A 12,660-nucleotide genomic window follows, 5' to 3' on the forward strand; every position below is an offset into this window, starting at 1 on the left:
ATGTGGTAAGCCAAACCGCATCTTCTAGCGAATATACTTCCAATCAGATATCACCTCCAAATGGACAGATAGGACAGCGACGAGCAGGACTCGCTTGGGCGGCCTATTCATCTGTATGGGTGTGCACTCGCGAGTATTTATGTGTGTGATATGAAAAAGTCGCTTTTAAAGACATCTGCGTGTTTTCCCCTATCCAATATGTGTACTGAACCGTCGTTCCTTTTGCTCTACTTCGGACTCCCTGTACCTCCTATACGGGCACTGGTACCGGGCACTGGTTATATACGTGTCCCTTCAGTCGGTGTCGCCAACCACAGTCCTTATTTGAATTCATTTAATTTGCACCTTGTTGGGCAATTTTTATTTGTTTTCATTTGTTTTTTTTTTTTTTTGGTAATTTTATATACGAATTTCATTGGGCGACGATATGCCGGCTAGCAACATCTGTTCCTTGGTCCTTGATCTGTTCATTGATGAGGCGGCTAAAGGTAGGGGTATCACCTGCATTATCATGCTGGTTGCTAGATAAAGAATTAAGATGTAAATGACGAATACGGAAATGTATGTAGGTGTTGCCATAGAAGAGCACTTCTGCAATTTCAAGTCGGAAGCATTATTGTTTTTCAGGTATATCATTTCTTTTAACTTCATACATTTCTGTATAGATTTTCGGTATACCATATACTGTCTATTTTTTCTATCAAATAGTCATTCATTATTAAGTCGTAACACTTTCATGTGTATTGAGTCGAAAACCCTACGCTTGAATAATCTTTAAATCATTAAAATCTGAATTCTGAATTACGAATTTCGAAAGTTTTTCCTATCTGGACGGCTAGATACACCATACAGCCATGGAAAAATCATTGGAAAATCAATTGGTCAATGCGGCCAAGACGGTTGAGCAGCAGCTAGACGAGCAGCTAGTCCGCTTGGATAACCTGGACTCTGACGACCTGAAGGTGTTGCGCGAGCAGCGCCTGCGCGAATTGAAGGAGCTGAACAGCAAGAAACAGGAGTGGCTCAAAAATGTGAGTCATGCCGCGCTGGCACGGCACCGCTGGAGCTTACCGATCCGATTGTTCGCCTCTTTCCACAGGGCCACGGCGTCTACACGGAGCTGGCTGGCGAGAAGGAGTTCTTCGAGGTGTCCAAAAATTCATCACATTTCGTGTGCCACTTCTACAGAGAGAGCACCGTGCGCTGCAGCATTGTGGACATGCACTTGAAGATCCTGGCCGCTAAGCACGTGGAGGCCAAGTTCTGCAAAATAAACGCCGAGCAGTCCTCATACCTGACGCAGCGCCTGCACATCATGGTGATACCCACGATTGCACTCGTGAGGGACAACAAGACGAAGGACTATATTGTCGGATTCTCCGAACTGGGCAACTGCGACGATTTCTCCACCGAGATCCTCGAGTGGCGCATAGCCCGCTCCGGGCTCATCGAGTACAATGGCGATCTGATGCAGCCGCCCGATGTTAAACGCAAGCCGCGCATGAGCCAGCCGCAAAAGACAATACGTGGCGGCAACGATGCCGATGACGATGACATTGATCTGGATGACTAAATGCAGCCATCCATTCCATACACACCCACACACAAAAATCCACACTCCAAGTATCGGATATCACAAATCAAAACCTTACACATCTTTAGATCTATATATGTTTAATACTATGTTTTCGAACATTATTCTGCTGCTGGCCCATCTGCTGCCCACTCTCATCACCACTCCACACTCTACACATATCGCCTCCACTGACCACTCCCCACTCGACAGTCCACTCTTTGGGTTTATGTGCCTTAATCTTAACTATATCCTGTGAAATGATGTTAATAAAGCCTAAGCTATTATGCACTATATACGCACGGTCTGGAACACCCTCTAACTTTGTTGTAGCAATCATTTGTATACCCGTTACTCGAAGAGTTTAGGGATATATGAGACATGTGGGAGACATGTGGTTGTGGATACAAATCTCGCATCACGCGGTTAATGGTTGAACTCCCCCCAAACGGACCGATCGATTTGTATGAAATGTTTGTACCTTCCTACCACTAGCCACCAGTTTTAAATCGAGATTTCAGTATTTGTCTATGGACAATATTGAAATATTGAATATTTCGCTCATTCGAAAGTGCTGATTGGTGCTATGAACAAAGAATGTCCCCATTGTCATGCGCTCAAAGTCGAAGATAAGTCAGATGGTATTGTGCATCAGGAAAAGTGCAACTACCAGAAATTTAGATACCACAAGAACCATTGAACATTATACTCATTAGTTAAATAAATCAAAAGCTCACATATGCACTGGCCGAGCAGTGGGTATGGGTGTCTAGTCTCTAGGATAGTGGAAGTCTACCATTTATCTTTTCCATAAATCGCATAGTCTCATATTTATCTTTCGTTATGTAGCTTTCATTCTTTCTGTATATATCTCTTTTTAAGCATATATCTCTCATTATAGATACAAATATACACTTCTTTATGTATTATATGTACTTTTCTGCCAACCATAGCTTGTTCCTCCCCATGATTACCCTTCTCACACTCTCCACAATAATCCCAAAATCGAATCCAAATCAAATTTGAGTAAAAGTCACCAAATAGACACAGTCCTCGCACCCCCTCAGACCACAAACAAAAACTCACACAAACAGACTCTTCTTTCTCAAATGGAAAAAGTATACCAAACTGGACCCAGACCCCCAGACATCCACATCCACCAAGTGAAAATAAGTAGAGAAAAGTTTGCATAAATGTCCACAAACATGTGGCCCAGTCCCAGTTCCAGTTGCCTCCATTTTAGAGCTGCTCCATCGAACACCCACAGCCCCATCGCCACCGCACCCCAGAAACTCTTTTATTTTCTTGCCGCCTTTGAGGGGGACCGTGAGGGTGTGGGTGGGTGCCTCCTTTATTCACGTTTCCTCGGCTCCACTCATTGGCATCGTTGGCGACTTTATAAAAATGTTTGCCCTTTCGGTTGGTTTGTTTGCCTACGCGGCGATTTGTTTTTCTGTCCGTCCGTCCGTCCGTCCGTCCGTCCGTCCGTTTGTTTGTTTGTTTGTTTGTCTGTTTGCTCGACTACGTTTTGTGTCGTAAATTTAATGGGTAGCAACAACAACAAAGGAGATATCGAAAAGGAATCGAAACGAATTGAATGGCAAACGGGAGCCATGCAAGTTAACGTACCCAATTCCATTGAGCTCTTATACGAGTTGTAAACAATCTTTGGTTTTCCAAAACGAAAACAATTTCAATCTTGGGCCTCCGCCTAATTGATTTCTAAGATGTACAATCTCAAGCGCCCCCGCCGCAATCCCATTCTTTGACACTCGCCTAAATGGAAAACCAATGTTTGCCCACACCCGGCTTCTCATAAACAATCTCACTCCCGGCTTTCTGCAGATCCTGCACTTTAGGCCTTTTACAGTTCTCTCTTTGGATGACGAAATCTAATACTCGGGATGGCGAAATCAATTGAAATGTTTATAGAAAAACGATTCCCGAAAGGGATCAACGATGCAAAGATCAGAAAGTTCAAATCAGTCTTGATCCAGCAGCGACACCGCAAAGTCTAGCTAAATATTAAGATCGCGCAATCCCTTGGCCCGGAATTCCTTTGTGACCCTCTACTTAAATCTATATCAGTGAAGTTCGAAGTAAAATAAAAACTTTTTAAAAACACAATCCGCTACCGCAGTTGTTTAATTGGCGCCCAACGTGGGGCGACGTTGTCTAAAAAGCACCGAATGATAAAAGTGTTGCGTCGTGCCGAAACCCGAAGGACAATTAATTAATGGAATAAATCCTTCAAAATTAAAAACGCGGAGTGACTGTGTGATATAGATAAAAAAAAGTGAGATAAAAAGGAAACAAACCGGAGCTTAGGGTGTGCAAAAACAAATACAAATACAAATACAAATACAAATACAAATACAAATACAAATACAACGCAAAATACAAATAAAACAAAAAGCTAATCAAGGCAATTCGTAAATACAAAAAAAACCAAAGAAACCCAAAGTTTTTAAAAAAACAAAACCAACAAAACCGACAAAACCAAAATACAAAGAAAGTGAAACGATCAGCGAAGCCAAAGAAGGAAGACCCCCAGAAGACCCAGCTGAGCAAAGAAATTTAAGAAGGAAGACCCGTTCGAAGATCTGCCAAACTAAGAAGGACGACCCCTACCGGATATTTCGTGAGCAAGAGTTGTATTAATAAATATATAAGTTCAATTAGGATATATAAGATTATAAAAACTAACATATAAGAAAAATTAAAAGTGGATCAGCTAACTTTAGATTTTGAAAAACTAAAAATGATTAACTCTCAAGCAAGGACCGATCTCACAGCAGATCTGGTCAAACAATTGATAGCACTTCAAATTTCACAAGTACAAGAGCAAATTGTAAATTTAAAACAGCAAATAGAAACTAAATCCGATCAGGTATCGGATTATCAGGCAGAAACAATAGACGAGACAATAAGAGACGACACCACATTGAAGGTAATAGAATCCCTACCAATTTTTAATGGTGGATTAAACCAATATGTAGGATGGAGGGAAGCTGCAGAAACTGCAGTGAAGTTATATAAGAAAGGAAGTAAGCAATATTATATTGCATTAACAATTTTGAGAAACAAAATAACAGGACCAGCACATGACGCACTGACCAACCACGGGACAGTTCTAAATTTTGATGCCATACTTTCACGGCTTGACTTTGTTTACAGTGACAAGAGACCTATTTACATAATAGAACAGGAATTAAGCGTTCTCCGACAAGGGAACCTTTCAATTATAGATTTCTATAACGAGGTTAACAAGAAAATGACCTTGTTAATAAATAAGACAATAATGACTCACGGAAAGGACAGTGAGATCACCAAGGAATCAAATAAAAAAATTAGAGACAATGCCTTACGCATTTTTGTCACTGGCCTAAACGGCGGCATTGCTGAAATCCTATTTTCATTGAATCCCCCAGATTTACCGAATGCCTTAGCAAAGGTACAGGAATTGCAATCTAATAACATTCGGGCCCAATTTGCCTACCAATTCAGCGGTCCCAGAAATTCAGGGAATAATAATTTTAATACCTTAAGATTCAACCAACGACAACCTAGGACTAACAGTTCACCATTCGACCAAAAAAGGGATTTGCAGAGGAATAACATGTCTTGGGGACAACCCTATTTCTTGGGTAATAGACAACAAAATCAGGCCCCAGAACCAATGGAGGTAGACGAATCTATACAAATCCGGAACCGACAGAACAGCAATCAATTCAGGGGAAATAATAACAATAGAAATTATCGGGAGAATACTAACGGTTATTTTAGGAGAAATAATAACAATTATAGCCAAGCCCAGCATTTTAGGGCAAACGTAGTCCCGAATAATCAGTCTAACGACAATCCAGCGCAGAAACGAAAACTAAACGAAATGTCGGAACAACCGGCTAATAAAGCAATGAGGATAAATAACATTGAGGAGGATCATTTTTTAGATCAGCCCCCGAAGTAGGTCTGCCCTACCTAAAAAGAGTAGACAAAAAAATAAACAGAGAATTAAAAGTTTTGATAGATACGGGAGCAACTTCCTGTTATATAAAAAAAGGAATTTACGACAATAAAAATGAATTACCAATCTATAAGAAAGTTGCTACAGTGAATGGGTTTTCAATAATTAAATATTTCCATAATATAACAATTTTCAACACAAAGCAAGTGTTTTATGAAATAGATGGAATGGAGGCAGATTTACTAATAGGATTTAACCTATTAAAGAAAATCGGAGCGGTTATTGATACAGGAAAGGGGACTTTAAGTTATAAAGACAATGAGGAGAAACTAATATATGACGAGGTCCTTTCTTTAAACAAATTAACCTTTATAGAAGGAAAAACCATCCTTCCGTTGAAGGAATATATAATAAAAAAATATTTTGAAGAAGAAAAAGAAATGAAAAGCGATTCAGTAAAGGTAGAAGGAAGTTTATATAGCTTGGGATCAAAAAATCCTGAGCACGCCGACGAAGAATTATCCGTCAATAGTTTGGGATTCAAATATCCTGAGCCCGCCGTCGTTGAATTATCCGACATCCAAAGTTTTAATAGTTTGGGATTAAAATATCCTGAGCACGCCGTCGTTGAATTATCCGACACTAAAAGTTCGAATAGTTTGGGATTAAAGAATCCTGAACACGCCGTCGTTGAATTATCCGACAATAAACAATTTAAAAGTTTGGGATGCAAAAATCCTGAACGCGCCGTCGTAGAAATATCCGACATTCAAAATTATGCAAATTCTGAATTGAAAAAAATGAAATTGTATAACACAATAACCTACAAAGAGGACAATTTAGAAAATCTCAGAGAGAAAATGGTATCTATCATCGAAGAAGACCATGCCAATATAAATTTACAGTTACCGTTCAGAACGGATATAAAAGGAGAGATTAACACTGAACACGATAGACCGGTATATGGCAAGCAGTATCCATACGCTTATTCGGTTAACGATTTCGTTAATAACGAAATAAGTAAAATGTTAGATGAAGGTATAATCAGACCTAGTAAAAGCCCATATAATTCACCGGTAATAGTAGTACCAAAGAAGGGAGTAAATGAGGACGGAACTCCTAAGCATAGATTAGTAATAGACTTTAAGAAACTTAATGAAAACACTATACCGGATAGATACCCTATGCAAGATCCTTCAGTAATCCTTGCCAATTTAGGTAAAGCGAAATATTTCTCGGCCATTGACTTAGAGTCAGGTTTCTATCAGATTTTAATGAGGGAATCAGATATTGAAAAAACATCTTTTTCCATAAATAACGGCAAATATGAATTTCTAAGAATGCCTATGGGATTGACGAACGCTCCCAGAATTTTCCAAAGGGCAATGGACGATATACTTAGAGAACAAGTTGGGAAAACTTGTCACGTTTATATGGACGATATAATAATATTTTCAAAAACTATAGAACAACATTATAAAGATCTAATTCATATAATTCAGATATTGCAAAACGCTAACATGAAAATTTCACTTGAAAAGTCTAAATTCTTTCAATTGGAAACCAAATTTCTGGGATACATTGTTTCCCAAAATATCATTAAAACAGATCCAGACAAAATCTCCACAATACAAAACTATCCAATTCCTAAAAATATCAGAGAGCTACGTAGCTTCTTAGGACTAACAGGGTATTACAGAAAATTTGTCCGAAATTATGCCACAATTGCCAAACCTTTAACAAAATATCTGAGCGGAGTAAATGGGAAAGTTTCACGAAGGGCATCCAAGAAAGCATTAATACAGCTGGATGAACCAGCAATTGGAGCATTTAATAATTTAAAGGACAGTTTAATAGCACATATTGAATTAGTACAACCAGATTACAATAAAAAATTCACATTAACCACAGATGCATCGGACATAGCAATAGGTGCAGTTTTGTCGCAAGATGGGAATCCCATAACATTTATTTCTAAAACTTTAAGTAAAACCGAGCAATTATATGCTACTAATAAAAAAGAATTATTAGCTATTGTATGGGCATTAAAAAATTTGCGAAATTATTTATACGGAGTGAGTGGAATTGAAATACATACAGATCACCAACCTTTGTCCTTTGCAATGTCGCAAAAAAATCCAAATGTTGAAATGAAACGTTGGTATTACTTCATAGAAAGTTTCACACCAAAAATCATTTATAAGCCAGGCTCAACTAACGTAGTAGCGGACGCGTTATCTCGGATTAAAATAAATCATATGACAGATAGTGATGTCGACCAGACAGAATCAGAATCAGACATAAATACTCAGCATTCAGCAGAGAGTAGTTTCGAAAACGTCATTCAAGAGACTAGCAAGCCTCTAAACCAATTTAAACAGCAGCTACTATTAGCGCAAGGGAGATTCACAGTTCATGAGTTAGTAAGAGTTTATGAAAATACCCGACATATTATTGAATTTGATACGGTTGACAATCTGCTAATCATTTTAAAAGAATTTATTCAGCCTCACTTAACCACAGGAATACACTGCACTTTAGAAGATTTATACCTTATCCAAAATAAGCTAAAGGAAAACTTCATAAATAAATTTCTCTTCACAAGAAAGTTCCTCCAAGATGTAGTAAATTCAGAAGATAAAGCTATAATTATAGAAGAAACACATTGCAGAGCCCATAGAGGACTAGACGAAAATTACAAACAAATAACTAAGCTGTATTATTGGCCAAACCTGCACAAAAAATTAAAAGAATATATAAAAAATTGTGAGATCTGTAACAAAAACAAATATCGGAGACACCCTGTAAAAATTCCAATTGGGGAAGCTCCCATTCCAGCAAAAGAAGGAGATCAATTACACTTAGACATATACTATGCCCAAAACCTAACATTCATAACTTGTATAGATTCTTATTCCAAATACTTGGTGGTCAAGGAAATTCAAAGTAAATTAAACATTGAAAATAAGGTAATGGAAATTTTACAACACTTTCCGTTAGCAACATCATTAATGACTGACAACGAACCAAGCTTTACTTCAGCACAATTTAGATCATTCATACAAAGAAGTAACTTAACTATTTATTATGCTGATCCCAGACACAGCACCTCAAATGGTCAGGTAGAAAGGGTACATTCCACACTAACAGAAATAGCGCGGTGCATCAAGGATGAACTAAATCTAACAGATTATTCAGAAATAATAATAAGGGCGGCACTGAAATATAACCTGACGATACATTCAACGACCAATCAAATGCCATATGACATATTGTATAACAAAATAGAACACAAACATAATCCAATATTACTTAAGGAAGCTCAGACCAAAATGCTTAAGATACATAACAAAGATAGAAGAGAAAAAGATTATAAAATAGGAGAAGTAGTCTATGAAAAGAAATTCGGGGAAAGAAATAAACTTCAATCCCGATACAAAAAGCAGGTAGTTAAGGAAAATCGACCGAATAAAATTATAATCAACAATAGAAACAGAATTATACATAAAGATAACATCAAATATTAAATATTTTTTCCAGAAAATGTATGCGAATATACTAATACTGACTTTTGTTATATTGACGACTGCGGAAGTAATTGACTATACGCATAGTGACTATCTATTGCTCAAAGACGACAGAGACGTTTACACTTATGAAACATACGCTGAACTTTTCCATATTACTAATTTGAGTTTTTATAGAGAGATAATTGATAAAGAATCCAAATATGTCAACAAATCAATTAATTCAGACGATGAGTGGGAAATATCAATGGACTTAAGTCTATTAAAATTAATGATTTCAGAATTAGTTCCAAAACGGAAAGAAAGGGGAATAAATGAATTAGGTACCATTTGGAAATGGATAGCAGGCAGCCCTGATCATGACGACTTTTTGAAAATACAAAATAAAGTAAATGAATTAACTGAAAATAATAATAAACAATTTGTAATAAATTCCAAATTTTTCAAAGAAATTGAATTGCTATCAAATTCATTAAAGAATGTCATCTTCAATGAAGAAACGATACTGAGAAAGCATCGTTTAAAATTAATAACTTTTGACCTACTAAATTTAGTTGATACCATAACCCTCTTAAAAGTAAACATTTTCAATACAAAAATTTTAAATAAAAACGAAATAGAGGACATTTATAAGCATGAAAAACATAATGTTGAACTGTCTGATCTGTTGGACATTGCAACGGTTAAAATAATTCGAAATGCAGATTTAATAATCATTTACATAAAATATCCTCAAATTAAAGATATTTGCAAGTTTTACCATGCAAGAGCCATCTCACAAAATGATGGAATGTTAGTTATAAGTGAAAAAGTTTGTGAATGTAAGGAGAAATACTATTTAATGAATAATTTTAAAAGTGAAACTTTTAACAATTACGCACAAATAAATTTAAAGAGTACCTGTTTCACCAATTTACTTAATGGCTTTAAAGCCAACTGCACTAAAAAAAGGGAAAAAAAACAAAGAAATAGACATCATTCAGGATGGTGCCATATTAGTTTCAGGCAAAAATATCGTAGACAATACTACTTTGTTAGGATCGTATCTCCTTATATTCAACAACACAATTGTAATAAATAATATAAGCCACATAAATGATAAGGGTAAAATTCTAAAATATATATCGCATCATAGATATAGCGATTTTGAATTAGTTGATTATATACAATCAAATGATAAGCAATTTTCTTTTGATAATGTTAATATTTTAAATCCCCTTATAACATTAGGTAATACGGCCTTACCATTAACAACATTATTTTTAATCATTTTGATATTGTTAATGTTATTTTACTTCTGCTATAAATTAACCAAATTTGTACTTATTAAATCAATAAGAATACCGTCAGAAGAAATAGTGGAAAGCAACATTCAAATACTGTCAGAAGAAATTAGAGCTCTATCAGAACTTCAAAATGTATCGGGACGAAACATTTAAGAATGGGGGGAGTTAACGTACCCAATTCCATTGAGCTCTTATACGAGTTGTAAACAATCTTTGGTTTTCCAAAACGAAAACAATTTCAATCTTGGGCCTCCGCCTAATTGATTTCTAAGATGTACAATCTCAAGCGCCCCCGCCGCAATCCCATTCTTTGACACTCGCCTAAATGGAAAACCAATGTTTGCCCACACCCGGCTTCTCATAAACAATCTCACTCCCGGCTTTCTGCAGATCCTGCACTTTAGGCCTTTTACAGTTCTCTCTTTGGATGACGAAATCTAATACTCGGGATGGCGAAATCAATTGAAATGTTTATAGAAAAACGATTCCCGAAAGGGATCAACGATGCAAAGATCAGAAAGTTCAAATCAGTCTTGATCCAGCAGCGACACCGCAAAGTCTAGCTAAATATTAAGATCGCGCAATCCCTTGGCCCGGAATTCCTTTGTGACCCTCTACTTAAATCTATATCAGTGAAGTTCGAAGTAAAATAAAAACTTTTTAAAAACACAATCCGCTACCGCAGTTGTTTAATTTGCATAAAAAATTGCCAAAGCCAAGAGGATGAGGCCCAGGGACACTGCCAGCCAAGGGTTAACTTCGATTAGCCCGAAATGTTGTCATGGCCTGTGGTCGCACATATGTGCCACCCGCCCGGGCGGCGAGGGGTACATGTGGCCTATGGGGGTGGTGGCCTTTTGGGGGCGGGCAATGGGGAGAGGTCTGGTCTCCATGTGCGAGTGTGGTCATAAGGCCAAAGCACAAATAATAACAGTCACGCGTCGTTCTTCCACCACCCACTCCCACTTCGTAGGCAAGAGAAGCGGAGAAAAGAGACTAAAAAGTAGCAGACGCAGCAAAAATAAATATTAAAAAATATAAAAAAAAATGAAAAAGAACGGAAAGAAGAAGTTAGCAGTAGAAGGATTGGTACTTTCAAGCATTCGACTAGATAATACTCTGTAAAATCTTAAAGGCGCTCTCGGACTCTACAATGTCAATAAGTAATAATATATTGCTCTCTCTTCGGATTTTTGTATACTCCCAGATATAAATATATGTACAAATTTTTTATATTTATTTTTACGAATGGTAAAGGTGGCATATACTTATGTATTATAGGCACACCAATATTAATATCAGAAATATATTCAACATTTTCCTTGGAAAATTAAAATTAATTGGCCTAGGAAAATCCATCCATCCATCCGAAACTCTTGCTTTTTTTTACATTGATTTCAGTGGAGAAATTGGATAGGAAATCCTATAAGAAACGGCGTTTAGGTTTTAAATTCATTACTAGCAAAATAATTGACACAGTCGATGTTCCACACCGAGAAGTAAGGAGCCAGAGACCCACGAACGAGTTGAAGGACAAACATAGGACCCGAAACCAAAAACGAAGCAAATCCAATGGAAACACCATGAGAATCCTCGAATGATTGTGGTCCTGCATCTAGCTCTGGGTTGGCGGACAACGTCCCCCAAAAAATAGGGCCATTGATCAAAATTGTTACAATAATGGCGAAAAATCCACCCCGCATATGCAGCGCGCGGACAGGACACATCTCTCGCCCATCCTCCCATCCACCCACCCCCCTTTCACCGACCACGAACACACATGCAAGGAGGAGAGGGTGGAGGCAGGGAGAACGGTCCACCGTCGACCGTCGGTCGTCGTTCCCTTTCCTCCCCCCACCCACACAATGTTTTCCCTGCCTTTCATTTCGAGTCTACCCTGTACTTAAAAAAAAATAACCAAAGAGTATATTGTGTTTTACAGGTTGAGCATCCGAGCTTATAAGTCTTGGAGTCACTGGAATATACAGCATACGAGTATACATCGGAGGTTTTCTTAGTTCTTCCTTACAAAAATACTGCATAAAATCCATTCAGGAACAGCATACATTTTTGTTATATGTGTATATATTTTTATATAGCATGGCAACCATCGGAACAAAGTATCTCAGTGAAATTGCCTTGAATATCCCTATGAATTCTATATCCTTATAAAAAGAACATCATTTGGTAAGGAGCATCCTTTGGTCGTTGCATCACATACAGCATTTCCCACTTGTTTCATTTTGTTCCATAGCGGAAAGCACTGCCAAAGGAAAGCAAATATCGCCATTGCTGTCCGACATGGCA

At 37.5% G+C, this 12,660-nt stretch overlaps 1 protein-coding gene across 1 annotated transcript; it reads left to right on the forward strand.

Annotated features, from left to right (window-relative positions):
- Positions 1 to 850: 850 nt before the first annotated feature.
- Positions 851 to 1,869, forward strand: LOC6597541 (thioredoxin domain-containing protein 9). The gene is made up of 2 exons (XM_002022635.2): positions 851 to 1,031; positions 1,100 to 1,869. The coding sequence occupies exons 1-2, from the start codon at positions 855 to 857 to the stop codon at positions 1,571 to 1,573; spliced, it is 651 nt and encodes a 216-aa protein (XP_002022671.2). The 5' UTR covers positions 851 to 854; the 3' UTR covers positions 1,574 to 1,869.
- Positions 1,870 to 12,660: the final 10,791 nt, after the last annotated feature.

Source organism: Drosophila persimilis, unplaced genomic scaffold (assembly GCF_003286085.1).
Source record: "Drosophila persimilis strain 14011-0111.01,24,50 unplaced genomic scaffold, DperRS2 tig00000841-arrow-arrow-pilon, whole genome shotgun sequence".
In the NCBI taxonomy this organism is placed as follows: Eukaryota; Metazoa; Arthropoda; class Insecta; order Diptera; family Drosophilidae; genus Drosophila; species Drosophila persimilis.

Coding starts and splice junctions, on each gene's coding strand:
- LOC6597541 (XM_002022635.2), top strand. CDS start 855: ATGGAAAAATCATTGGAAAATCAATTGGTCAATGCGGCCAAGACGGTT. Junction 1,032..1,099: donor AACAGGAGTGGCTCAAAAAT/GTGAGTCATGCC, acceptor CTCTTTCCACAG/GGCCACGGCGTCTACACGGA.